The sequence below is a fragment of the Miniopterus schreibersii genome (genome assembly GCF_964146895.1).
Source record: "Miniopterus schreibersii genome assembly, chromosome: 1".
Classification (NCBI taxonomy): Eukaryota; Metazoa; Chordata; class Mammalia; order Chiroptera; family Miniopteridae; genus Miniopterus; species Miniopterus schreibersii.
In genome coordinates this window covers 61,839,720-61,865,983 of record NC_138101.1, presented here as the reverse complement: position 1 = coordinate 61,865,983, position 26,264 = coordinate 61,839,720, and the positions used below count along the sequence as shown (strand labels likewise).

At 36.3% G+C, this 26,264-nt stretch overlaps 1 protein-coding gene across 2 annotated transcripts in view; it reads left to right on the top strand.

The window, feature by feature from the left end:
• PPP3CA (protein phosphatase 3 catalytic subunit alpha) overlaps positions 1 to 26,264 on the top strand; it is a 287,960-nt gene that overhangs the window by 120,113 nt on the left and 141,583 nt on the right. For both annotated transcript variants that reach the window (XM_081118962.1, XM_081118961.1), the window contains exon 2: positions 22,739 to 22,939. In XM_081118962.1, coding sequence (XP_080975088.1) covers positions 22,739 to 22,939 — 201 coding nt within the window. The remainder of the gene's footprint in view (positions 1 to 22,738; positions 22,940 to 26,264) is intronic.

Genomic DNA, 26,264 nt, shown 5'->3' with positions numbered 1-26,264 from the left:
GTTAGGGGTGGAAAGTTTTACAAGCTGGATATCTGGTTCAGTGCCGAAATGAGTTCTGTCCATTTATGTTATATGTTTTTCATATATATTGAAAATTAAATTAAATGGCTCTTTCTCCTACACCAAAAAAAAAAAAAGAGGAAAAGTAGAAATAAATAAAGAAAGAGAAATGAACAAAAGCTCTTGAATAAGTCATGAGAGTGTTTTTTTGGTGTAGTTTGTTCTAGGTTTGGTTTTTGTTTTACTGATCCCAGTGGTGGTGGTGCTGCCAGTGGTTGTGAGGAGTGGATTTATGTTTATATGTGATGTATCAGAATAAGTAACTACAGATTTTAACAGTGAAGATTTCAATATGCACAGATTTTTATAATTCTTAACAATTCATCCTTAATATTACATGTTACTGAACCAAGCGGACAGAAAGTCATATGCGTGATTGTAAGAGAGCACTGGCTAAAAAGTATATTGAAATGAGAAAATCAAAAACATAAAAAAATGTTAAGCATTTTGTATATTTTTAAATATAGAAATTTTAATAATTTCTCCTACAATATTATTCTCTCAAAGTTCAGTTTTAAGGAATATAATCCAAGGATGTTTAGTGTTTTGCGCAGTGTTATCCAGAAAATACTCCTCGAAAACTAGATCTCTGTTACGTTGGGTGTAGAAGATCAATTTCCAGTATCTATGCTATCCCATTATTTAGAAGGAGAGTTTTTCTGACCTACTATTTATTTTTCAGCTTTACCTAATAAAGTGGTTTGTCAGGAAAATCTAATCAGAGAGTGCATGCCGGAGCATCAAGCACTGCGCCGAACCCGTGAGCCCAGTAATGTTGGGCCCTCCTTTCATCTTTGATGATAAATGCAAATACCTACTAGGAATCCTAGGGTTACCTAACAATGCGCTTACCACAAGCGAACTTCTGTCACTTCAAAGGACTCCTACAGTGATATACACTAACAGAGCGGTGCTTTTCTAAGTGGTCTAAGAAGCTTTATAAATGTTTATGATGATTTAAAGTATTTTCAGAATTCACTTATAATCTGGAGTCCTAAATTTAAATATAGGCTATTTTATATCTGTGAGAAGGAATGAGAAAAAATCAATAGGGTAGATCTCTAAAGAAAACAAAAACAAATTAAGGATTAATTGGATATCTCCTCTTGGTTGGGTGTTTCCTATTTTTAAATGTGTTTAGGAAGTGTGAAGAGCACAGTCTAGGCGAGAGAGCAGAAGTGAAGTTTAAATTATCTTGGCTGCCAGGTAGTGACTAAGACATGCATTTGCTTTCAGAGAGAAGTGGGTTTTGTTGCTTGAAGCAGTTTAAAAAGTTACTAGGTGATGTTGTCATATATTATTTTTGTATAATAAATATGTTGGGAGTTCTAAACATTGTTATATACTAGAAATGTGTCCATTCTGGTGTTACAGAGTCATCCTTAAGGGTGGGCCCTCAGGAACCACAGATTCCCCTTACATTTCTACCTGCCTGTTGCCTACGCTGGACTTGATTTTGTATGTGGTTTTTCAAAAAGTAGGCTGCTTGAAATCTCTTATACATTTATTTTTTTTAGCAAAATGAGCATAAGACTTAGAATGTCAATTTTTTTGTTGTTGTTTGCATCTGTGAAGGGATGCTGACTAGAATGCTTTTTAATTCTCAAAGTATGATTTCTCTTTGAAACAAACCAGAAATTTCAGTAAACAAAAATTTGAAAATGTTTACATTGATGTAAAATATTATTTTACTAAGCATGTTAATATAAACAGACTTATTTATATCTACTGTATATATAGCAACCACAGATGCAGTTTCATATAACTCCAAAGTGAGTCGCGTATACATGGGACTATAGTGTGACTTGTGTAGCCTTCCACTACTGCATTTCATATTTCATACAATGTGCAGTTAATTCAGTGCTTTCTACCATTTAGCAACTAGTGGGTGTATTTGATGTATTTTGATTCAATATACATTTATTGACTCAATAGAAGAAAGTAATTTCATAGGAGGAATTTAGAAGACTTTCTCTTACCAAATTACAATATGAATGATTTTAGCTTAAAATTGTTTAATTCTATTTGACATCATTTTTAATAATAAAAATTTCCTTCCTGTTCACTGGAATTTCTGGCACAAGACTGGTGTGGAGTGATTTGGAGTAGAATACTTGGACCTTTTCATGGTTTGACTCGAACAGAACAATCTCTTTCAATACAACCATAGGGGGAATTGAAGGCAAAGGGGTCTCATTTGGGTTTAGCCAACATTTTATAATAGAGATCTTAAGGTAAATTACGAGTTTATCAAACTTATTGAAGTGACTAGCATACATGGCATAACTTAGCAAGTATGAGTGGGTAGTGTAACCTTTGCTGTGTGTGAGTGCGTGCGAATCACTGATAGAGAGTGTACTAGAGGACGTTAGCTGGCAGGTGCTATCCTCATGTCAGCTGGGAAACTGGAGAAGCACAACAATCGAAGTGTTGGATTTACATGGAGTAGGTGGGTAGAATAATTACACCAGAAAAACAGAATCAAAAAACTGTTTCCATAGTGCCAGCTGCACCTAGGCAAGCATATTCTCCCTTGAGTATCAGAAAAGCGATATCTTTTTATTAAAACTTACTAAGCTCCAGCTGAGGAAGCGTCAGTAATTCTGTGAAGCAAAATTCAGCGTTAATACTGTCTGTTCAAGAGAATGTATTTTAGTTTGATTATTGAAAAAAGGAGTAAAATAAAATGAGAAATGTTTCTGGTGAAACAGAGATAGATTAATTTTCCCTTTCTCATCCTGCTATTATTATATTAAATAAAAGAAAGAAAAGGAAAACCCAAAACATGCTGTCAAGTCATGGTGAAAAATGAAGCGCTGAGTACACAGAGTATTATTTTAAGAATGTATTCTTTGAACTTGTCTCAAAGAATTTGATAATTTAAGTCTGTTGTAAAGATTTGGATACTAAGTAATCTGATGTCCTTTATGATGAAAATATTCATATGTCTTTGTAATCTTATGTCAGTGACACATGTTTTCTTCCTAAGTGCGATCATCTGTTTTACATTTAATTGGAGAAAATTCCTTTCAGTTTTCTGATTGTAATGATAACATGGCATGCGAGAAACCAGAGCATGCTAATCAAAACTCATGATTATAAGTATTTAACTTCATGGAAAATGATCATTATGGATGTTCAATAACATTCATTTGGCCACATTTCCTGTAAAGTTAATTCCGTTCTTAATGCTGTAAAGTTACCCATTCGTATAACTCGTTAATGGAGGAAATTTGGAAGTCTGATTTTGAGTTTGAATTCCCTCATTGCATCTTACAACTTAAAGAATACATTTAAAAAAATCAGCCTGCATTGTTATGTGGAATCCATTTGTTAACTGGCCTCTCCCCAGACGACAGTACTGGAGACTGTGTTGAATATTCATGTCATTCCAGGTGTTGGCTGGTACACGACTGGTGTGGGGTCACTGCTCTTTAGATTGCTTTAATTTAAAGAAAATAGAGCTTCAAGGAATAAAAGTTGTGTTCACTCTGGGTAGTTCAGAATAATATGGTTTAATTTCCCTTTTGAAATAACTTATAAACGATATTTTCTTATAGACTGGTCTACTGAAAGTTAGATGAAAGAGAGAATATGTGTTTAACTTAATAATGAGGCTTTATTATCACAGTCATTATTTTTAAGAAGAGATTAATTCTCTTCTGTCTTTCCCTCCTTGCTTTTTAATGTTATGCTTGAGATTTGATTCAGAAGCTGTCTCGTGAAAATAATGCTTTACTTTTAACTGTATTTCTACTTATCTGCAATGTTCATAATACCGTCCAATACTTTTTCAGTGGAGAAAAGATTTTATTGAAATATCATGCCTATGTTGTCCATTGCTGGGCGATCGCTTCTACAGTAGAAGAAGATGGGTATAAAATATTGCTGGTGTCATCAGGAAGTCTGAGTCGGAAATGTCACAGATATTCCTACAGGCCATCATCAAGGCAATAAGATTAGTGTGTTTTTTTTAATGAAGTGATATCAACAATATTCTATGTATTTTTTTAATCATTAACTTTACCTTCAGATTTTCTTTAAATACACAGAGGGGCAAAGGTACGTTTGCAGTTGCCTGTATGGAAAAGAACACAATAATTAATAAATAATAATAATACAAGAATAAATGCTGCGTTTTGCATACTCACAACTGTAAACCTGCCTTTGTTCCTCCCTGCGTGTTACTCCGACTTTAGGCATTTCTCTGCCGTCCTGTTAAGATCTGGGTTGTGGCTGCTGTGTACATGGATATTTGCCATCAACTTAGGTGTATTTGAAACATTTCTTACTGTGGCATTTTTTCTAATTTATCTTCTCCTTATTCTGTGAGTCCACATTATTAGTGGATTTTCAAATTGTTCTTCTAATAGCATACTTTCCAGATGTATGAATAAAATATTTAGGAAAATGTTGAGCACAAGATGACAAAATTGTAGCATTTCAGACTTTGGCAATGAGTCTGAGAATCCCAACACTGATTCTCCAACACCGAGCTGAGGGTCAGACACATAGTAGGCTCTTAACAATGAATTAGAATAAACTCAGGTTTCCAGCAGATGTTTCCCAAAGGCCCACGTGTTTATCTGCGTCACGAAGGAGCACTTGGGTATCCAGTGAAAGCCGTGGAGGGTAAGCAGTGTCGAGGACATTCTTTGTTGGCTGCTGATCACATATATCGGAATTGAGCCTTTTTTTTACAAGTATAATTCTGCCCATTTCAGTCCTCAACACTTGTCACTTTCCCCGTCACATCCATTTACTCCATTAGTTCTGTTTCTTTTTCCCAGAGAGCAGTTTTACAGCTTAATATCCCCACTGCCGAAATATTCTTATTATTTGTGTTCCCACCTTATCTGGATGTTGGATGAACTGTATTTTCCATTGTTACACATGATTTTTTCCTTTGTTTTCTTTAAATGAATTGTTTCTAGAAAGGAATCTAAACTGTGGGTAATTATTATTCAGCCTTCCTAGTGTTTGTGAAAACAAAAGTTGACCTTATACAGCTAAGAGCTATGGGAAAACTTGGGTGTAACATTTTTTTTTTTTTTTTTAAGTGAAGGGAAAAAAATTCAACAATGAAGGCAGAGAGTATGCTTCAGTTTTTCCACTTATCACAGTCCCCCCCACCCCCCTGCAAAAGTTACTCAATAAAATAATGCAGTTTTTAAGGCATTTTTCTTAGAGAAGCTCATAACTCTCCCCTTTCTCCCTGTCTCCCCCTTTCCTCCCACCAGTGTTTATTTACTGAGTCTTCTTTGTGATGAGCTCTCCATCAGAACAGTGGCATTGTCCTCAGTCTCCAGAAGTGAAGAGGAGTGATGGAGCCGCTGTGTTAATTTTCTTGTCCCACCTTGACAAACCCTTTGTTAAGGTGTGCATCCCTTCAGCCTCACTCAGGGTCTCGGGCTGGCCTGCGTCCACCCTGTGCAGCAAGTGGAATAGGTCCAGGCTTGGGTTCATTCAGTGGGGACAGAATTTTGACCCTCAGTTTCTGACTCGCCCAAATACTCTGTGCAGTCCCCACCTTGTGAAACTGACTGCACAGGCCGCCTTATGCTGACTTCTGTTTCTAAAAGTGTTCCTTCCCAGACCCTCGCCCCTGGGGAATGCCCCTGGGGTTTGTTCAACAGGTGAAATGGTTATACCATTTCAGAGGTGAATACTCAAAACCTCCGTGTAGCTTGTATTTTCAAAATGGAAAGGGATCTGGAGCCTCCTGGTTTATTCCCTGATTTTACAAACAAGGATACTGAGCAATTAAAAAATGAAGTTGAATGTAGCCTTTTAGTTGTGCAGCCCTGCCTGAAACTTTCTGCCTGCTAGCTCGAGACCAGTAAATGTTTCACATTGTCTCACTCACTCAGCATAGAGGCGGAATTAGGTTTGATAGTCTAAAAATGGAAAATGTTTCAGAAAGATATTTTGAATGGCAATTTTATTTAATAAATTAGATAGTTTAGCATGATATGGTGTAAAGAATTGAAACCAGACTTACCTGGGTGTGTATCCAAACTTAGCCACTTAATGTTAGAGTGAACTTGGACAGCGTAGTTGACCTTTTTCTTAATCTGTCAAATGGGGACAATAAACACCTATTTTATATGGTTATGGTAAAGCCAGGTCTCAAATTCAAGTAATCAAAACTCTTGACACTAGAGCAAAGTGCTCCTGGGATCAGTGAAATCCATATGGAATGTCTAGCCTCAGTTTACACACTAGTGTAGCTCATTTCTGCAGCAAATGTTTTGGAAACATTTCTAAGAGCTAGCACAATTTAATTGATTTGTGCTACAAAATAGCATCCTTTACTTGTATAATTACTGAAATATTATTTTCCCTGATCACTGAAGGTGTATTATTAGTTATTGGATACCACTTTAGGAAAAGGATTTTTCAGTAGCTTCACTTTCAAAATACTTTCAGATATAATTCACTACACAGATGTATGTGGTGATGTTAAAAGTTGACTCTTATCAGTGGTACATTTTTGTAGCAAATGAGCATTTCTAGAAGGTAGTTTTGAAGGACTCATGTTTTTGTAATGCAGGGCCCACAACATTGTGATCAATTAGTGAACTATAATTTTTAGCCCCATGACTGGGAAAAGTAAAGAAAATTCAGGATTCAGAAAAGTGTAATGGTGCTCATTTGTTATCGCCACCAGTTTTTTAATTTGGGACAATGTCATTCATTCTGCATTGAGAGGAAATCCTTTATATAATTGAAATTCATTTGGGGACCATGTTGTTATTTCCCTGACATGGTGCAATTGCTAAATAATGCTGTGCAATTTATTGATAATGAAATGCCTTTTCTTTGCATTCATATGTAGGTCAGCCAAAAAAGTCACCTCAAAAAGCACCTTCATTCTTAGATTCTTCATTAGATATTCATATTGGCACACAAAAGTTCAAGACTTAGGGATTTTTTTCGTTTAATTAAGCGAGATACTTGTTTAATAAAATATCCTCTAAAATTGGTGATGATAACTGTCTGTCATCCACCAAATGAGTATGTCTTATATTTCTCCACTACTTAAGTACTGCTTTTGTTGAACTTTGGTGACATACTTTAATGTTAAACTGATCATGTTAACGTTTCTAAATCTTTGTTAAATGACAAGAATTTTCAATACCGTACAGTAAAGTATATCATACATTTTAAATAGATTAGTGGTATTTTAGAATAAATTCAGTATATCAGCAATATGAGGTTTGTTCTGGAGACAAATTACGTTAACTTTATTAAATTAGGAATTTAAAAAATGGTCAAATGAAATCAACTGAAGGTTAGTTTTATTTTGTTAAAAGGGGCATTTGGATAGTGGTGAACAAGCCCTTGTTTCTGAAACATATAACTGAACTTTCTTTCCCTCTCACTGTTGTTTATCTTTTTTTTACCAAAGGGAAGAAAATGCTTGCACAGTAACAAATTACGTAGAAATTATATTTCACTTAATAGGTAATTGGATGGTTAATAGGTAATTAGGTACAGGAGAAAATATAGAAAACTTCTGATTCCATTTCTAATATTAGAAATGAAAAAATTTGAAAGAAATCAATATAATGTGTATTAATTAAAGTATTCCATGTATTGATAATAACCTGTTCAGTTACGTACAAGTATTCATTAGAAAATTAAGTGTATATTTATATTCTCTTGTATTTTGTTTAATATCTCTTGGATAGCTGAATAGTTTTTTTTTTTAAATTTCATAGTAATTTGCATTTGTATGTAAAAATTTCAAGAGACTATTTTCTTTGCTTAAAGGTACATATTACATGTGGTAAATGTGCTGTTATATTTGTGCCTTCTTCTTTACATTACTAATTGTAAACACTGTTATTGTAAAGATTACAAATATAAGTATTATATTAGGCAATGACATAAGCTCAATGCAAATTCAATTTTTTGAGTATACACAAGACAAAATCTAGTAAAAGAACTTGAGAGTTTTTTAAGCAAAGAGGTACCTAGTTTATACTGTTATACCATAAGAATGAAAACACTTGATTATTGAGATTAGGGTGAAAAATCGTGTTCTTCTAACAATTCCCTCTTGCATTTTAGCTAGTTATATTACTTTAAATGAAAATGAAGGAAATGACAAGGAAGAAAATTGCTATAGCTAGTCGTAGACATGTGCCTAACCAGTGTGCCAATGATTTTGCATGTCTCATTTTGCAAATGAGAGCTTATCCAAATGAGACTTTCATAGCACAATTTGGATTTCTTTGCATTTGATTACTGGTTATTTCGGTGAGCTCTCTCAGGTGATTTTGCTAGCTGGTCACATCAATAAACTTATCTAAATCACTCCCCAGGTCACATCGGCCTGATAAAGGGAGCTGTTACAGGTTATTCTGCTATGGTAGGAGTCACATTCTTTTTATTTTTATTTTATTTGTGCCTTGAGTTAGCCATAATTATTTTTTTGGCAGTCTTCTCTTGATTGTTGGGAGAAAGAAATTTTATTTTATTTTTAATCCTCACCTGAGAATATTTTTTCCATTGCTTTTCAGAGAGAGTAGAAGGGGGAGAGAGACACACATAGATGTGAGAGAGACACATCGATTGGTTGCCTCCCGCACGTGGCCCTGCCTGGGCCAGGGATCGGGCCTGCAACCGAGGTACATGCCCTTGGCCGGAATTGAACCCGGGACACTTCAGTCCGAGGGCCGATGCTCCAACCACTGAGCAAAACTCGCCAGGGCTGACATGCATTATTGAGCCCTCACAATAACCTTAGGCAGTAGGTGCTATTATCGCTCACATTTTACTCAGGCACAGTGAGATTAATCATCCAAAGATGGAGAACTGTCAGGCAGCAGAAAAAGGATGTGGATCCAAATAGTAGGGGTCCAGAGCCCTGGGACAACCACAACTGCATTATGAAAAGTTTTGTTTTTTTAATTTATCTTTGTTGTTGAAAGTATTACAGGTGTCCCCCTTTTTTCCCACCTATTGACCTCCCCCGCCCTGCTCCCACCCCCTCCCCAGGGCTTCCCCACACTACGCAGTATTGTCTGTCCGTGGGCTCTGCGTGTGCACACAGGCCGCTGTAAAAAAGAAGGGTCTCTTGCCCTTTCAGACAGCTTGGAGGGACCTGGGGAGCATTATGCTGAGTGAAATGAGCCAGTCAGAGAAAGACAAGTATCACATGATCTCACTCATATGTGGAATCTAATGAACAAAATAAACTGACAAACAAAAAAGAACCAGAGACATTGAAGCGGAACAGACCGATGTGTTGCAGAGGGAAGGGAGAGAGGAGGGTGGGAAGAGATTAACCAATGAATTTATATGCATTACCTAAACTTTTTAATGTAAGTTCTTAAAATAAGAAGGAGCAGCTCTTTTATTTGAGAGCATAAATCCATTGCAATTAGTTTGAGAGAACACTTAAATGACTGACAGTGCTTTTTTGACTGGCATGTTAAAAGGTTGCTATGACGCCTAGATCACAGATCTAGAATGCCAAAGTGTGGGTTTGAAAGTGGAAGGAAGACTCACATCCTGTCTGTCAAAAACCAAAGGTTTTCTTTCCTTTGGTTGGATTTCTTTGGTTTCCTTCTTCCTTAATTAGCATTTTAAAGACAAATAGCAGCTGCCTTTGACAACCTACAATTTGCAGGAATTTTCAGATTAATGTCCTGAGCTTTAGTGGAAAGGGCATGGGATTTGGAGTGAAGACTCTGGGATTATGTCTTGGCCCCCACACTAGCTGTGCTGTCTTTAACATGTAATGTGAGCTCATTGTTATTAGTCTCTTGATCTGTAAAATGATGAACATTGTGGTACCTACCACATAGCATTATTGTGAAGATTGAATTAAATCGTGCGTATGAAATGTTTAACATGTAAAGCATGTACACATATCATTTTAATGATTAATAATTTTTTAAAGTTGAAAATCTTACATTCATACAATAATTCTTAGTTTCAAATGACATTTCTCCCTGCCTAATAGAGCAGTCTAATCGACACAGCTAGAGAGATTTTGAATTGAGATAATTTATTAGGAATTTATCCATTATTGATTTGAAGACACCTAATAGTATTTAGTATCTTCAAATCATATTTAACTTAAACCAATATTAGATGGCTGTCGTCATGAACTATCAAATAAACACGCGCATTATAAAGATGTTTACTTTTATTGCAAGGCAGTACACTGTTCAGTATGATGCATTTATGAGTAAATAAGTAAATGAGTAAATAGCAAGTTTTCTACTTTTTTTGTTGTTGTTTGGAAATTGATAGCTATAAATATGCTATACCTTCGGCTAAAACTAATATGTTTATGATTTTGATTTAAATTTTTGGACAATTTTACTGATATCCTCTATTGTAAATATTTGTATTTGTATGAACTGACTGACTCACTTTGTCAAAATAGTTGAATTCGTAATTTTTTATAGTAGGCTTTTACAGAACATAATGTCTCATGAAGACTTACGTTTTTGGGGAAAAAGTTGGGAAATGAGGCATGATTGATTTTCCTTTTAGACAAGATAGAATAGCATATTCAGATCTCTAAGAAAATTTGACATAAATAAGCCCATTTAACCATGTTTAACATAGACATTCTGGAGCTTTTTTCCCCCTGAAAATGTATTTTTCTTTAGTTTTTGTTTTTTTTGTGTGTTTTCTTTCAGTAATCATATTTTTTTAATATTTGTTTCTTTAGATGTCTGTCCTTTGGTTACTAACTTTAACATATTATAATTTTGGTAGTTACTTGATGACTTAACTGTATCGTCACTGTATAAATGTGTATAAATAAATGATTACCTTGTAATTTCCTTCCTTTGTCACTTGAGTATAAAAGTAGTGATAGACTGTGGCCAGTGGATAGTCCACAGCGATCTACATTGTTCTGTGTTTATTCACGAACATTTTGTTACTTGAACGGCTGTATCTAGGATGGGACAATTACTTGGATTAAAAAAAAAAAAAAAGAGATCAATCCTATTTCCAAAATACAACTGAAATGGCCTCTTGTGGAGAATCTGATTCAAGATCCTGTCTTTGCTTCTAGGACAGACTTTGTGTCCCTTGCGCATAGAAACCCTTATAGTAATTAGAGTCTAGAGGGAAGGGAGCTCAGAGGAGGTTGGGATTATCATTTATTCTGTTTATCATTTGGTGTGAGAGTAGTAATTGGGTCCCTCTTGTCTATGTGGGGAGTAAGTATTGCTAATACCCATGGGAAATTGCGTCTAGTAAAATTCACATGCTATTTAAGTTGTTTTTTTTCAATGCAGTCTAATGACATGACAATTTGATGAGCTGAATTCAAATTTGTCTTCCTCAAGTGATAAACCGATTGTTTCCTTTCTTCTTTCTTTTAATTTTGCCTGTACTTTACTGCACTTTGGACTATTGAAGTCTCCATTGCAGAAGTAAAAATTATTTCTTTGTACAAATGTAGATATTCTCAAAAATCCTGATGTTTGTGACCAGTTTGTTTTGAAGAAGAATATTATCAGAAAAAGAACTTCAGGGGTTTCTATATTTTCTTAGACATTAGGTTTATAAAGGAAAGTTACTTTTAGTTAGTTTGTTTGCGTTTATGTAACGAATAAAATCTTTTTGACATTTTTCTTTCTCCAATCCTCCTCTACATATTGTTTCAAAAAATACACCTGATATATAGAATATTAGCAAATGAAAGACTATGTTGAGTTTCGTTATGAATGACTGGATGCACTTTTGGGAATGAGGACCTTTTCATGATTTGAATTTTATTTCAAAAGGAATTGAATATATATATAAACCTTTATGTGTTGTGATTAGGGAAGGAGACATTTCCCTGAAAGTGAAATTATCGTATGAATGGATATATCTCTTTTAAACATTAAATCATTTAAACTTCTACTTAATGAAAATATATCAAAATTGTATTACACCTTTTCCCCTTTTTAACAGAGTGTATTGTCTGCTAATCTGGATTAAGGTGAATTTATGAAATGTGGAATGTATACTATCCTAAACACCATGAATATGCCCTGATATCCCCTAGGATTGTTGTGAACATGGAACTGTCTACAGAGGTGCTCAGTTACGCTAGGCCTCCACCCTCCTTAGTTTATTGGGAATGACTTCGTTTCTTTCCTGTGGATGTAGATTCTGTGGTGAATGTTCTTACCCCTGCTCGATTTTTTTTTACCTCTGGGTGAATGATTGTGCTGTGGTTGGTGAGGATGATGGGGACCAGAACTCTGAATAAGTGGAGCAGCATCATATATCGAGGGACTTACACACACACACACACACACGCACGAGTCCTCTGCTGGAGTAATAGACACTATTATACCATTTGTATTGTGTGAGGGTGTATTTTCACCTGACAGGTGCTATATCTTACATTTGTATTAACCTGTAGTTCTACATTTAATCATTATTTTTTTTGAGTGGGAAACTATGGCAAGGAATGATTTTAAATGTTGTGGTAATAAAGAAATGCTGTATTTCTAGTCTGCCAGTTGTGAACTCCGCACTTGTTGCTTTAAGAAAAGCCCCCCCGTGCTGCCTAATGACTCACTATCATGCCTACGTGAGTGTCTTCAACTTGGACAGTGACAAATTTATGGAACGGATGCTTTTTGGATGTTTTGGGGAACCAGAACCCAAAGTCATGTATCATGGGAATTATGTTGTTCAGTTTGTCATTCTATATGAGCTTAGCATGAGTTAGATAACGTATTTGCCTATTCTTGACAGCTGCATTTCATAATAAATTTTTCATTTGTGTCTACTGGTAAGATTTGGATTCTCTCTGACTGGTAGTGATAGTTCATTAAGCAGGTACTAAAAAGGGGGGAAAGGAGGCCTTTCTCCTGAGTTACTTCTGACACTTAGGGATGCTGAGAAAGTGTTAATGTAATTAAATGTCTTCTTTTACTGAAGCATACTTCCATAAATATATATTAATAGCATTCTTATAATCTAGAAAAATGTTCTTTTTAAAGGAAATACTTGAACTGCTTTCTGAAATTCCATGGGATAGTAGTTGATGAGCTAAAAGCACCAAAGCATTATTCTAAGAATGGAATATTATTTTTATTGGTCAATTTTTACATCGCAAAGAACACATTTTATTGATGATCCTTTATTCACATATGGGATTAAAACATTTAGTACTTTAAACTTTCGTGGTGCCTGTTTTCCTCCTTCCCTTTTCAGTTTTCTCTTGTGTACTTTAGACCCCGTCTGTTTCATCTTGGGGATGAGCCTCTAGTGCCACCCTGTCATCTGGCACTCATGGTCTCTTTTCTGTAATGAGTACCGTAAGAGAGACATTTATTAAATGAAGGTGTCAGTTTCCGAGTTATTTTGGCTATTGACTATCCTTTTTATAATTATATACTTTTAGATCTGAATAAGGCCATTTTTTTTATTCTCTTCTTAAACTACTTCTAATACCACAGGAAATTATACTCAAATTTCAAGTGAACAAAGAGAAAAAAAAAGTTTATTCATTTTTTAACTCATTCAAAAACACATTGATCGAACATCTATCAAAAGCCAGGCTATTAGACTAGCCTCTCGGTAGAACTTGATTGTTAATCATTCTGATGTTTTTGGAATAGCCACGATCGGTTGGTTCATTTAAATAGTGAGATTTGGCATTACCTATAAATCTGCAATTGGCATTGTAATCCCAGCAATCCGTTTCTCTAGTTATTTGAGAATTTCTTCCGTGTGCAGATATGCCCTATTAGTGGTATTCACTAGAGCATTCTGATTTTTAAATAGATATGTGAAGATTTTGACTTGGGGAGGACGCATTGGAGGTGGCGAGCGTTGGGGCCTCCGTGTGCTTCTGTATCATTCACGTGAGTGGATGGTTCTTAGACGTGGAGGACCAGGGAGAGTGGGCGGGAGCAGGTCTGGTAGGAGGATGGCGTGTCACTGAACCAGGAGAGACCCAGGGGACCTGCTGTTCCACTGGGGAGCCTGGGGCATGGGGACACAGAGCCAGGGCAGGAGGAATTAAAGGCGGGCCTGGGAATTCAGCTCCTGCCTTGACTCTTGGGAGAGTGCCTCTGAGGTGAAATATCTTGATCTTCGCTTTACTGTGGCACACAGATATCAGGCTGTATGCCAGATTTATTATTTTTTAAATATATTTTTGAAATTGATTTTTAGAGAGAGGAAGGGAGAGGAATAGAGAGAGAGAAATATCCGTGAGAGAGAAACATCATCTATGGGCTGCCTCCTCCATGCCCCCTTACTGGGGATTGAGCCTGAGTCCTGGGCATGTGCCCTGACTGGGAATTGAACCGGGGACCCCATGGTTCCTGGGTCCACTCAACCACTGACCCACACCTGCCGGGCCAAATTTATTATCTTTTAGAACAATCGGCGTTTATATGCAAAAGTGGCAACATAGTAACATCCTTAAATTGCCACTTAGGATTTACATTATTCTATATCATTTGGGATATAGATTTGCCATTTCATCAAAGCCTTTTGAAGAAGAGAGACCTGTATTCACTTTTTAAAAAGTTATTCTGATGCCTGTAGGTGTTTTAACCACAGGGGATGGGGACCGTGGGCGGGCACGTGGGCATAGAAATGTGTGGGCATCTGGAGCTGAGTGATGAACTTGAAAGGAAAGAAATGTGTGGGCATAGATTGATTTTTTTTTTATATCAATTTACAAGTTTAGGATTGAAGACTAAGAAGGCACATATATGCTGCAGATTTCTCTTTTTAATTCAGAGACTTCTAAAGTTTATATCTATTAAAGAATTTCTAATCAAATAATTCAACTCCAATATAGGTAAAGTCCTTGCTTATATTTCCTAACTTAGGCCATTGAGCCGAGGATTTCTGAATGGTAAAGTGTGTCTTGGGTTACATAAAATTTTAGCATCTCTGGATACTCTTCATTTCTAAGAGATAATTATCATGTTCAAAGGGACCTGCTCACTTGGGAAATAAATTCAGCTTGGCTTAAAGTTTCTTGTTTGCTTCTTGATTTTAATCTGCTCCTATGATGTTTCTCCAGAAAAAAAAATTTTTTTCAAGGCAAATACATAAATTAAAAGCTCTCTGTTTAAATTCATCCCAGTGAGTAGAATTTTATGCATTGCTATAACTTTGCTGTTCTAGATGTTAGTATAAATACCATTTGTTGAAAATATTGCTGTAATCACTTCATCTAGTACAGAGATCTAACATAGTTGTGGTAACTACTGGTGTAACTGAAGATGGCTGACTATACATTTTTTAATTAAAAACACCTCTGTAGAGTAGACCCTTATAAAACAACACATTTTCAATTATATATTTAAAAATTTTAAAGTATTTAATTTCACTTAAATGAAAACATTTAATATTTAATTAAAATTCTTAGTCTAATCTAAATAGTCAATATCATATATCAGAACCAATAAATGTAATTTTGCTTTTATCATGTATGTGTATAAAATAATTTAATTGGCATGGCCCCTATGTTAGTTGCTGGACTCATGCGTATACCTTTTATATTTTAACAGCAAAAAATCAGATTTTTGTATGAGCTTTTTAGTAATGCTGTAATATTTTGAAACTCTTAAAACTTTTCTCAAATAATCTGTTGAATCATTATTACATAATTCATTATGTAAGCCGTTTGCAATTTTTCTAGTAATTAAATGAACTAACCAAAGTATCAGAACTTCAAGGGAGTTTTGTGATAGAACCATCCAAAACTACATATGGGGGGGGTGGGACTGTTACCCTTTCCTGTGTCCTCGAGCTTATAGACTCAATGTGTAGTGGCTAAAGAAGGAGAAAAACTGCCTGTGCGTAGGATATGGAGTAGCTATAGAACGATAAGCATATTTAAATTATTTTGAAATGTAGATTATAAAATAATCTCTGATTGTACTTTTGAGGTTCTCATTTTCACTATTTATTAACCTCTTATAGTTAGAATGGTAATTTTTAAAATTAATTCTTATCTGGTCTTTATTAAAGAATTGCTTGCAGCACATTTCAGATTTAGGTTCAAAAAGTACTGTGTATATTATGTGTATAATATATATTCTATAAGCCACAGCAAAAAAATCACTTATTTTAAAAAATGCTTTGAGTACCATAGTGCCCTTTTATTAACATCTTTGAGATGTTACATAAAATACCATTGTGCTATATTTGCATATAAATTTCAGGACAACCAAATGAGCTATTTTTTTGTTAGTGAAATGATCAGTACACATACTGTGTCTAATGACTGAACACATTTTAAGGCTCAGACTTTGTGTGGTAGAATTCAGCGGGGTTGGTAAGAGGTCTCTGCTAAGGATGGACAAGGTCATCATAGCAGTAGGAAAAAAAACCCACCAGTTAATTAATAAATTGGAGTTTTACTTATACACCTGATGTGAAGAATTTTTTTAGCTTAAGTGGAACGGGATGTTTGTGTTTGCAAGATTAATATTCAGCCACACTTGAGATGGGCAAGCATATTTTGGCTTGACAGGCATTAATATCTATAATGAAAGCCAGAGACTTTCAAATAAACAAGTGACGAGTGTCTACAGGAGTAGCATAAGCAGGACCCTAATAGATAAGTTTCTATAGTTTTTCTTGGAGGCCAGCTGAGGTTAATTTTTTCCCCCTGAGGTTAATTTTTAAGCTCTCTCCTGCACAACATGATTTGTGTATCTTTACATATAAACATTGTGTGAAAGGATGAACATGTATCTTCATACTGATAGAATTTTTTGAACCCAAAAGAATACAAGTCAAACCTACTTGCTTTGAATCCAAATAAAATTTAGTGAAAAATCACCAGTGCTTCCTTTCACAGATCCTTCGCTCTTTATTCAGAAGTAGGATCGGATTTCACACATTTTAATGACTGGTGATGGAGCTACTTATGTATATTTTAGCTGGGATATTGTATCTTACAGTTAGCATATTTTGTTTTTTATTATTTACCTCAAAAAAAGAACCTCATCTCTGGAATCATCTGAAAAATTAGATATTTATTATATATTTTAGACAGAAGAAATTTGCAAATGCATCTAAGAGTTTCTAGGAGCCCAGGCATAACCTTAAGGTAGATAAAGGTACTTTTTTTCTTACTGCTTTCATCGTCTCTCACTTTCTTTAAATTTTATTCTTTGATTTTGCAGTTTAACACTTTTCCAAACATCTCAAGCAAAAACTAATAATTATACCACATGGTAAGCTCTTCAGAGTCTGTTCTGCTTATGTTTGTTCACTATCACTCACTTCTCACCCAGTCCTCACTGCCTAGCAGGGAATACAGTGCTTAATTCATGCTTGATGATTGATGGATGGATGGATTAATTGATATGGTTTGATTAGAATCATAGTTTGTGACATACACAAATGTCCAGGAGGGAACAGATGGGGTGTCAGTCTATGGACATCAGGCCAGAATGGGTTTTAAGTTGTGTCTGACATGTGATATCCTTAAGCTGTTCTCTTAACATGTGCTGACCTAAGTGTCTCAGACAGCCCCTGTGCAGACAACGGCCATGTGATATATGGGACAAGAGCTGTTCCTGCACACGTTGTGATTACAGAGCGGGATGAAATAAACATGTCTAGACTTGCCGAGACATTACATCTGCTGTGGCTGATTGACATTGTGGGACATGTTTGCAGGGGGTGGGGGAATTAAACCACCTGGTGTTTTTTTCTTTTTTATTGAGTTTCTTGGGGTGGCGTTGTTTAATAAAACTATACAGGTTTCATGTGTACAGTTCTATAATACATCATCTGTAACCGCCTGGTGTTTTGTATGCCTTTACTTATAGGTCAGTGAATCTCAGTCTGTAAACATTAATGTACCTGGGTTTCTTTAAAAACGTGCCACTGCCTAGGATCTAGACAGTCAAATTAGAATCTCTAGAGGATGGGCCTGGGCACCATCCCTTTGTAAAAGCAATTCCACTGTGCAGGCAGATTTGAGATAGTTTGAAGTTTTATAGGAACCAAAGCTGGAAGAGAAGAAAGATTAAAGAATATAATTTCCATTCACCTTGTTCTCACTTGTTGAGAAGGATGCACCACTGTCCAACAGTAATCTAATACAAGCCACATTTATGCAATTTTAAAAGGTCTAGTGGCTCTATTAAAAAAGTAAAGAGGAATCGCTGGAGTTAATTGTAGTAATAAATTTTCTTTAGTCCATTATATTCCAAATCTTATTATCTCAACGTATAATCAATATAAAAATATTTAATAAGGTATTATACATTTTTTTCTTGTACTAAGTGTTCTGAATTTAGTGCATATTGTAGACTTGAAGCACATCTCAGTGTGGATGAGCCACTTTTCAAGTGTTTAGCAGCCGAACCTGTCTAGTCAATTCCATATTGGACAGAGCAGATACAGAGGGTAAAGTGCTAAAGCCTAAAGTTTAGTGTTGGTTTTGCCTCTGACTAATCCTTTGACCTTGAACCCTTCACTTATCCTCTCTTTGGGCTTCAGTTTCCTCTTCAATATGAGGGGGGTCAGGAGTCAGTCTAAACTGGGAGTTTTCTAATTTTGTCGCAAAGAGCCCCAAGATTTTGCAGGCCTTTTTCGTTTAGATATACTTCAGTTTTTAGATGTCATTTTATTTGAGAAAAAAATAATTCTTTTAAAGCAAAACAAAGATTTTGGGGAAAAATAACTAGGCTAACTGTTCTCTTAAGTATGTGATTTTCTCTTGCCAGCATTTATGACAGTCACTCTAGGGAGAGGTCAGGTGGCAGGTTTCCTGCTTTTCTTTCCAGTGAAGGTATCACGGTGACAATGGTTCTTGGATATTTCCTATCAAATAATAGGAATCCCCTCTATAGTGGCTAAAGTGGCTCAGATTTGAGGAACAGAAATCTCAGATACCCAAAGTGAGAGCAGGTCATTGATGGCTACTGGGGCACACAGTGGTTGTCTAAAACTGACTCAGCCCTGACCCTCTCAGAGGTGTGATCCCCATAGTCAGCCAGAACCAAAGGCTGGGAATACTCTGTGAGGCTTTCTGACATGGAATGTGCTTTTCTACCCGTGAATGAATAATTGACAACTTCAATCATTGTTATATTCATGCCGGTGTTGGATGCACATGATTTCTGTTCCTAGGCTAGTAACCTGTCTCTGTATCAGGTAGATGAACTCTGGTGGCAACAACAAATAGAAAAGAAGGAATATCATACCTAGTTCATTGGAGATCGGTCTCTCCCAGGTTTCCACAGTCACTGACATGGGACCACAACCCTATTCAAGTGTGTTGTTTGCCTTTTACTACGTTATGTGGTAGTTTGTGTTAGGAGTCAGCCAAGGACTTATATGTCCCAAATTTTAGCTACTTTGCTGTTGTATTTTTTGTGGAAAAAGTGATATTGAGTGGGAACCATGAAGTGGAGAAAGCTGAAAGAGTTTCTATTTTTAGAATGCTGCTAAGAAGTCTTTTGTAACACCATATTCTGCCCTTAATAGGTAATTATAAGAAAATCATTTTAGAATCCTTCAGCCCAAATATCAACAGTTATTTCTGAATTTTTACTAGCATGCATAAACTTAATTATTCTAGTCCTGGCCTGCTCATGTATCAATGAAAGCAACTGCTAATACTCAAAGCAAAGGAGGGAAGGAGAAATCCGATTTCATTGTATCAAGCATGGCCACTCTTACAAGTTAATGAAAGAACTGTTTACTAAGCACATTGGATTCTTCGGTCTAAGTAGTTTTTGCTCAATATTTGGCACAGTCTGCATGTAGGACTTCAGGTGAACAGGGAAAGCAAATAAATGTGACCTTTGTAAGGCTGATATTTTCTTTATGAAGCCAAAGGGTGCACAAATACACAAATATTAGCCCACTCTTATTTTTGTGCCAGAAAACTTCTCTCCGAGGACAGCATTTCCGCGTTTGATCTTTGGCATCCTTGCTGCCCATATTGGTTCCCTGCAGGCCTTTCCATCTGTTTAACTGGTAAAGCGCCCATCTCATCAGTGTCCCTACCATCCAGTTGGAAACAGAGCTTCTGATTGGCCTTTTTTTCTCTCTCCTTGCTCCTGTTTACTTGGAACCAGCTCCAGCATCTCAGAGTAGGTGGGTTGGCCGTAGCCAGTTACCTTAGGATAAGCAATTAATGGAAGGTAAGAGATCTGCTGCAAAGGGTGGAACATCTGTTATTGCAGTGATCTTAGCCTTGGAGATAGTCTAGGGACTTGGAGAAAGTCTAACTCACGAAGGCGATGCCTCCCTGGGGTGCTCTCTTTTGGCCTCTCACTTTCTTAAATGCTTGGGCTATTTCAGGTTTAATCCTTTGGTCGGTCTTAGTTTAATAAGTCCAGCTAGCGCATGGCAGGGACCCACTGCTTTTATCTGCCTGACAGTAAATCAGCCTTCCTCCCTTCGAAGCTCCTACAATTCTTCCTGACAGTTTTGCAGAGTCACCTAAACCGTCACAGTCGTCCAACTCATATCTTGAGAAGTCATTTGAAAAAGAAAAAATCAGCTCTTGTCTTTACCTCATGTGTCCTTTTGACGATTCCTCCTTTCCACCACCCCCTATCCTATATCTGGGGAATTTTGAGGCGTTACCAGGTAAGATATTTTCTAATTTCAAACCATACGTGAAGACCTAAATGAAAAACTGTGGCTATCAAAATGTTTTCATGTTTTCTTAACAAACGTGTGCTGGTCAGGTAAAGAAACATGAACCAAATCTCCAAATGCCTCAAGACTAATGACCAGATTTCTTTTCTTCTTCGTCAAATTCTTAAATTTTCTTTTTCTTATTTCACACTATTCTTTGACATTATACATTTTGTTTTTTTTAATTATATGTCATGTTTTTGTATTATATATCTATTCTACTATCAGTCATTAAAATAATTTTTGAAAATATAAGTGATCTTTATAAGAAGCGCCGCTCAGTATTCATTAGAATTTCAGTTCTAAAATGTGACTTGCTCATTAGTTTTTTTCAGCACTGTCTTAAGTACTTTCTGGGAAACAGGGGTGTGTAGTTGTTAACACAGTTATACTGGCATCTGGCTGCCAGAGGTTACACTCAGTGAGTCTGCATATACATCTCTAGCTGATTACCTTGACCAAGGTGCTCAATATTTTTGAGCATCAAGTTTCTCTCTCACAGTGATGTTATGGGGACTAAATAAGTTTATACAGAAATGCAGTTATATAGGCCTTGCTCACCTTACAGCTTCACTGTTCTGTCTGACTTTATTGCCCAGACATTACCTGGCATAGAATAAACACTCTATAACTGTTAGCTACTACGATTATTATTTATTTTAGTTATTATTACAGTTCTCAGGTAGATATAATCCCCACTTTACAGGTGAGGTAACAGAAGCCATAGGAAGATGTTTAACTTGCCCAGGGTCATACAACTGGTGAGTGAGCAGAGCCAGGGCTTGCACCCAGGTTCACCTGACCACAAAAGTCCTCTGCTTATCCACGAAATGTGCCACTGCCACTAGTACGGGTTCATTTCCTGATTTTTCTTCTCTCTTAAGTAGTTATAATTTCTCTTGGATAACTGATCTGTGCTATTAGATTGCACAAAATTTTTGGCCTAGATCTACCTAGGCCAGAATTCTTGCTTTTTTGAGGGCCAGGTTTATCCCTTAATATCATTTGTTCTTTTAAAGAGAGGAACCATCATAAGGAGATGTTCTTATGCATATGGCATAATGCATGTGGCAGATGAAAATTACATGAAGCTGTGTTTATGCTCCTTTTGAATATTTCTGATAGATTTGAATTGTCCAAAAATGAACCCACGTGTGAAATAGAGAAATAATGAGCTTCCTTCACTGAAGGGCCATATTGACCATTTATCAGAAATTTAACATTCATGATACCATCCCTGTCCATGGATCTGAGATGGCTTGGTTCATTGTAGTTGTTTACTGAACATCCTTTAGCTGCATGAGTGAAAGAATGTATGTATTTACAGATGTGAAGAATGACAGGAGCTGTGGGAGGGCTTCTTACTGTTAGATGGCCTGGGGGGTGTGGAAGAGAGAATGGCTGGCTCTAAGTCTGCACTGTAAGTGGTTTGTCATGGTATCATATTTCTAAATACCTGCGTTCTTCCTGACATGGTACGGTCCCCTCACTATTCAAGATGTTACTTCAGTAAAAACACACATAAATCCTGATTTCCTGTTCAGTATTTTGTTCATTTTTGCCGTTTGCTCTCAGATTCCTGTGCTCCCCTTAAACAGTGAGTCCATCTGTTTATTTAGACGCATGACTCTAGCTCAAGGGGCCGATCTGGTCTCCAGAGCTTTTCCCACTTCTCTGATCCCAGTAGAGGAGGAACCTGCTTTCTAGTAGAAAAATGTCTCACCCAAGTTGTTTATGGTTGCATCTGTAGGAAAGATTTTCTTTTGCTGAACTGATTATTGCCTTACAGAAGCAAATATCCTGTTTTGTTATTAAGTCCATCAGCATCTTCAAGATGCAAGAAATAGTAACTGCAGACTTCCTTTCCAGCAGTCAATATTACATCTGGAATCAAAGGAAGTCTTTAATTCTTGAGAATCCTTGATCATTTTAATGTGGGAACTTTTAAAATACTCTTAATAGGTGGTTAGTGATTGGGATACATATCTGGTGGTTATTATTGAGTCTTTGTTGTTGAGTTTTGGCTAATGTAGGATTCCGACTTTTTCTCTTCCAGCTGTCCCATTTCCTCCAAGCCACCGGCTTACAGCAAAAGAAGTCTTTGATAACGATGGGAAACCTCGTGTGGATATCTTAAAGGCACATCTCATGAAGGAGGGCAGGCTGGAAGAGAGTGTTGCATTGAGAATAATAACAGAGGGGGCTTCAATTCTTCGACAGGAAAAAAATTTGCTGGATATCGATGCACCAGTCACAGGTAAGTCCTGAGGATGGAGATTGCCCACTTGTATCCATACTTTGTTGTTTTTAACATCAAAAGTCCAGTGAGTCTTCAGATAGCTTAGTCATCTTATTATTTTACTATCAAATCTGTACATTAAGAACTAAAGATACGATACATATATATATTTTTATTTTCATGTATTAAAAATTTATAATTTTGTGAGGCTCTAAAAAGTGGTGTGCAACTTAGAGATGATGAAGATATTCCAAAGTAATAATTAAGAAGTAGTATTACTTGTCAGTAAAACTAAATGGCACAAAAAACACAAGATCATTCATGTAGAATGCTTGGACACACTGTCCGAAGGCTTCCACAGCAGTTGAGTGATTGAGTTAAAGCACACTTCTCAAAGTGTCATCCCTAGACTCGTGTCATCATCATCATCACCTGGGAACTTGTTAACATGTAAATTCTCAGGACCCACCTCAGAACTACTGAATCAGATTCTCTCGGGTGACGCCCAAGGGTCTGTTTTATTTCTAGGTGATTCTGATGCACATTAGAGCTAGAGAACCACTGAAGTTTAGGAAGGCCACATTGTTCTCCTTTCTATAGCACTTTGTGCCTAGAAAACGTGTCTAACTTTTGAGTGATTTTGTTCTGTTACCTTTAATGGACAGAAACATATTTTACCTAAGCGTGACTTCTCTTAGACCATAAAAATTAAATCTTGTCAAAAATTTGTGTATGGACATAGAGGGTCAAGTGTTAGAGCTTTTGATCTACCCTTTGTTGAGTTAGTAAATTTGCAAGTTTTCATTTTTAGAGAAGCTGTAAAACAATTATTTTTCTTAATTATAATTCCAGAAAAGGGTAACATATTTAGACACAGAAAATTGTCAGAATAAAGGAAACATTTAAAAATATTTCATATATACTACTGATTGCTTCTTTCTTGCAGATTCTTTATGTCTTGTATTATTGACTTCCACATGTATATTTGAATGTGACTGTTAAGAGGAAGATAAGCTCTCTTGAATATCAGACTAGAACTTTCTTGGTCAAAATGTCCCTAATGATTTCTATTCCAAAGAAATTGACATTATTTACATTTTTGTTTGGTTGGCAGTGCTACTTCTCTTGTTTGTAATTCAGAAAAATAATAAATGTGCTTGGGGCTAGGCAGCAGGAGAAATCAGCTTTGATTGTGTTAGCTTCGTGCTGGACCATGGGTTATCACTATGAACCCCTCTTCCCGTGTTAAAATTGAGTCATGCACTATTATCTCCAGCTCATTGACACTGAAAATAGGACAAAACAAATGTGAACATGCTGTACTTTTTTAAGGTACTAACATACAAATTTTTTCAGTAACTAAATATTAGTTTGGAATCTACGAACAGAAAGAAATTACTTTAAAAACTAACTATAAATTCCACTTATAAATTAATGGTAAAATATAAGCCTTAAATGATAAGCTTATTTGTTTTCACTAAGAATGAATGGCTTGATATTTTTTATGAGTTTGTTTTTTCTCCATTTTACATGAAGAATTTTAATGAATAATTCATGTTAAGTTCACTAATGAGTCCACTGGGTGTTAATGGAGGTGATCATTATAACTAAAAAGAAACATGTAAAATAAATATTTAGGGCAGTGTATTTTCTGGGATGCAGTCAGCTCTTCTGTTTGATAAGGCTCTGTCATGAAAAACCACATAGGGAGGATTCCGGAACAGTCAGATTTATGATGTTTTGTCCCAGAGCCTTTCTGAAGTCTGTACACTAATTGCCCTCATATTAAATAAAGATCACACCTGGTTCTTTCTAGTGAGATCCCAGTGGATAGTTTGGCAAATTTTGAGAGGCTTTGGAAATCAGGACTCAATTATGTATTAGTTTCCCTGGGGGGAAGGAAGAAAACATGGTTTTTAGGTAGTGACAAAACTAGATGTGGAGACATCACAGAATCTGTAGCACTAGTGAAATATAACCCAAGCAGGAAACACCTTTTTCCAGTGAGTGTGTGCATTTCACAATGAAGGCAGGATCTGAAGGAGCCTCCAGTAGAATCTATCTCAGTGGGCTCTTTCCCTCTTTTCTGGGAGTGTAAGGATGTGGAATAAAAGTGGCAGAGGGAGTGGGGAAAAATAATTTATTTTAACATTTTGATAAAAGGTGAAAAAAACACTTTTGCATATAGTTTACCAGAAAGCTACATTCATAGCTTTGTATACCAAACATGAGTTTCTGAGTAAAAACTGAAACATGGAGGACTGCAAAGTAAAAGCAGGGTACATTGGTCAGAGAAAATTACAATCTCTTTGTATTTCAAGATACTTCATATAATTTATTGGTAAATTTTATGATATGTGCATGTTTTCTGAGATTTTATTTTATCTTTACAGCCAAACCAGCAGTGTAATATTTATTTTTAAATTTAGAATATTTGTTGTTTGGATGACTAAATCAGTAAAGTTGTATTTATTATTGATAGTAGGCTATGAAATAAAATGCATGGTTTACATTTAAAAATCTTCAGGGTAGAGTATTTTTTTTTTTTTTTTTAAATATATCTTTATTGGTTTCAAAGAGAGGAAAGAAGAGGGAGAGAGAGAGATGGAAACATCAATGATAAGAGTCATTGATCGGCTGCCTCCTGCACGCCCCCGACTGGGGATCGAGCCCGCAACCCGGGCATGTGCCCTGACTGGGAATCGAACCCCCATGGCCTGGATCCTAGGTCGATGCTCAACCTCTGAGCCATGCCTGGCCAGGCAGGGTAGAGTATTCTTGATTTAGTTCAGAATTTCGCACTTAGAAAGATGGGGAACTTGCCCGGCCGGTGTGGCTCAGCAGTTGAACATCGACCTAGGATCCAGGAGATCGCAGTTCTATTCCCGGTCAGGGCACATGCCCGGGTTGTGGGCTCGATCTCCAGTGCAGGGTGTGCAGGAGGCAGCCGATCAATGACGACTCTCATCATTGATGTTTCTATCTCTCTCTTCCTCTCCCTTTCTCTCTCTGAAATCAATAAAGACATATTAAAAAAAAAAGAAAGAAAGAAAAAAAAGATGTTGGGAACTTAAGAAACAATTTAGAAAAGGAAGAAGAAATGGAAGGAAGTAGAGATGAGAGAGGAGGGGAATAATAACAATGAGAACTTGTGAAAAAAGATTAAGAGGAAAGAAGCCAGTACTTTTAATGCAGGAAGGAAATGCCTGAAGCCTGACCATATGGAGCTTTGCAAGTGGTGTTAGAACTTGCCTCTCACCTGCCTCTGTCAGATTCCTAAAACTGGCCAGGTGAGTGGGTCAGAGTAGAAACTGGCCAGTAACTTCTTGTGTGAAATTCAACT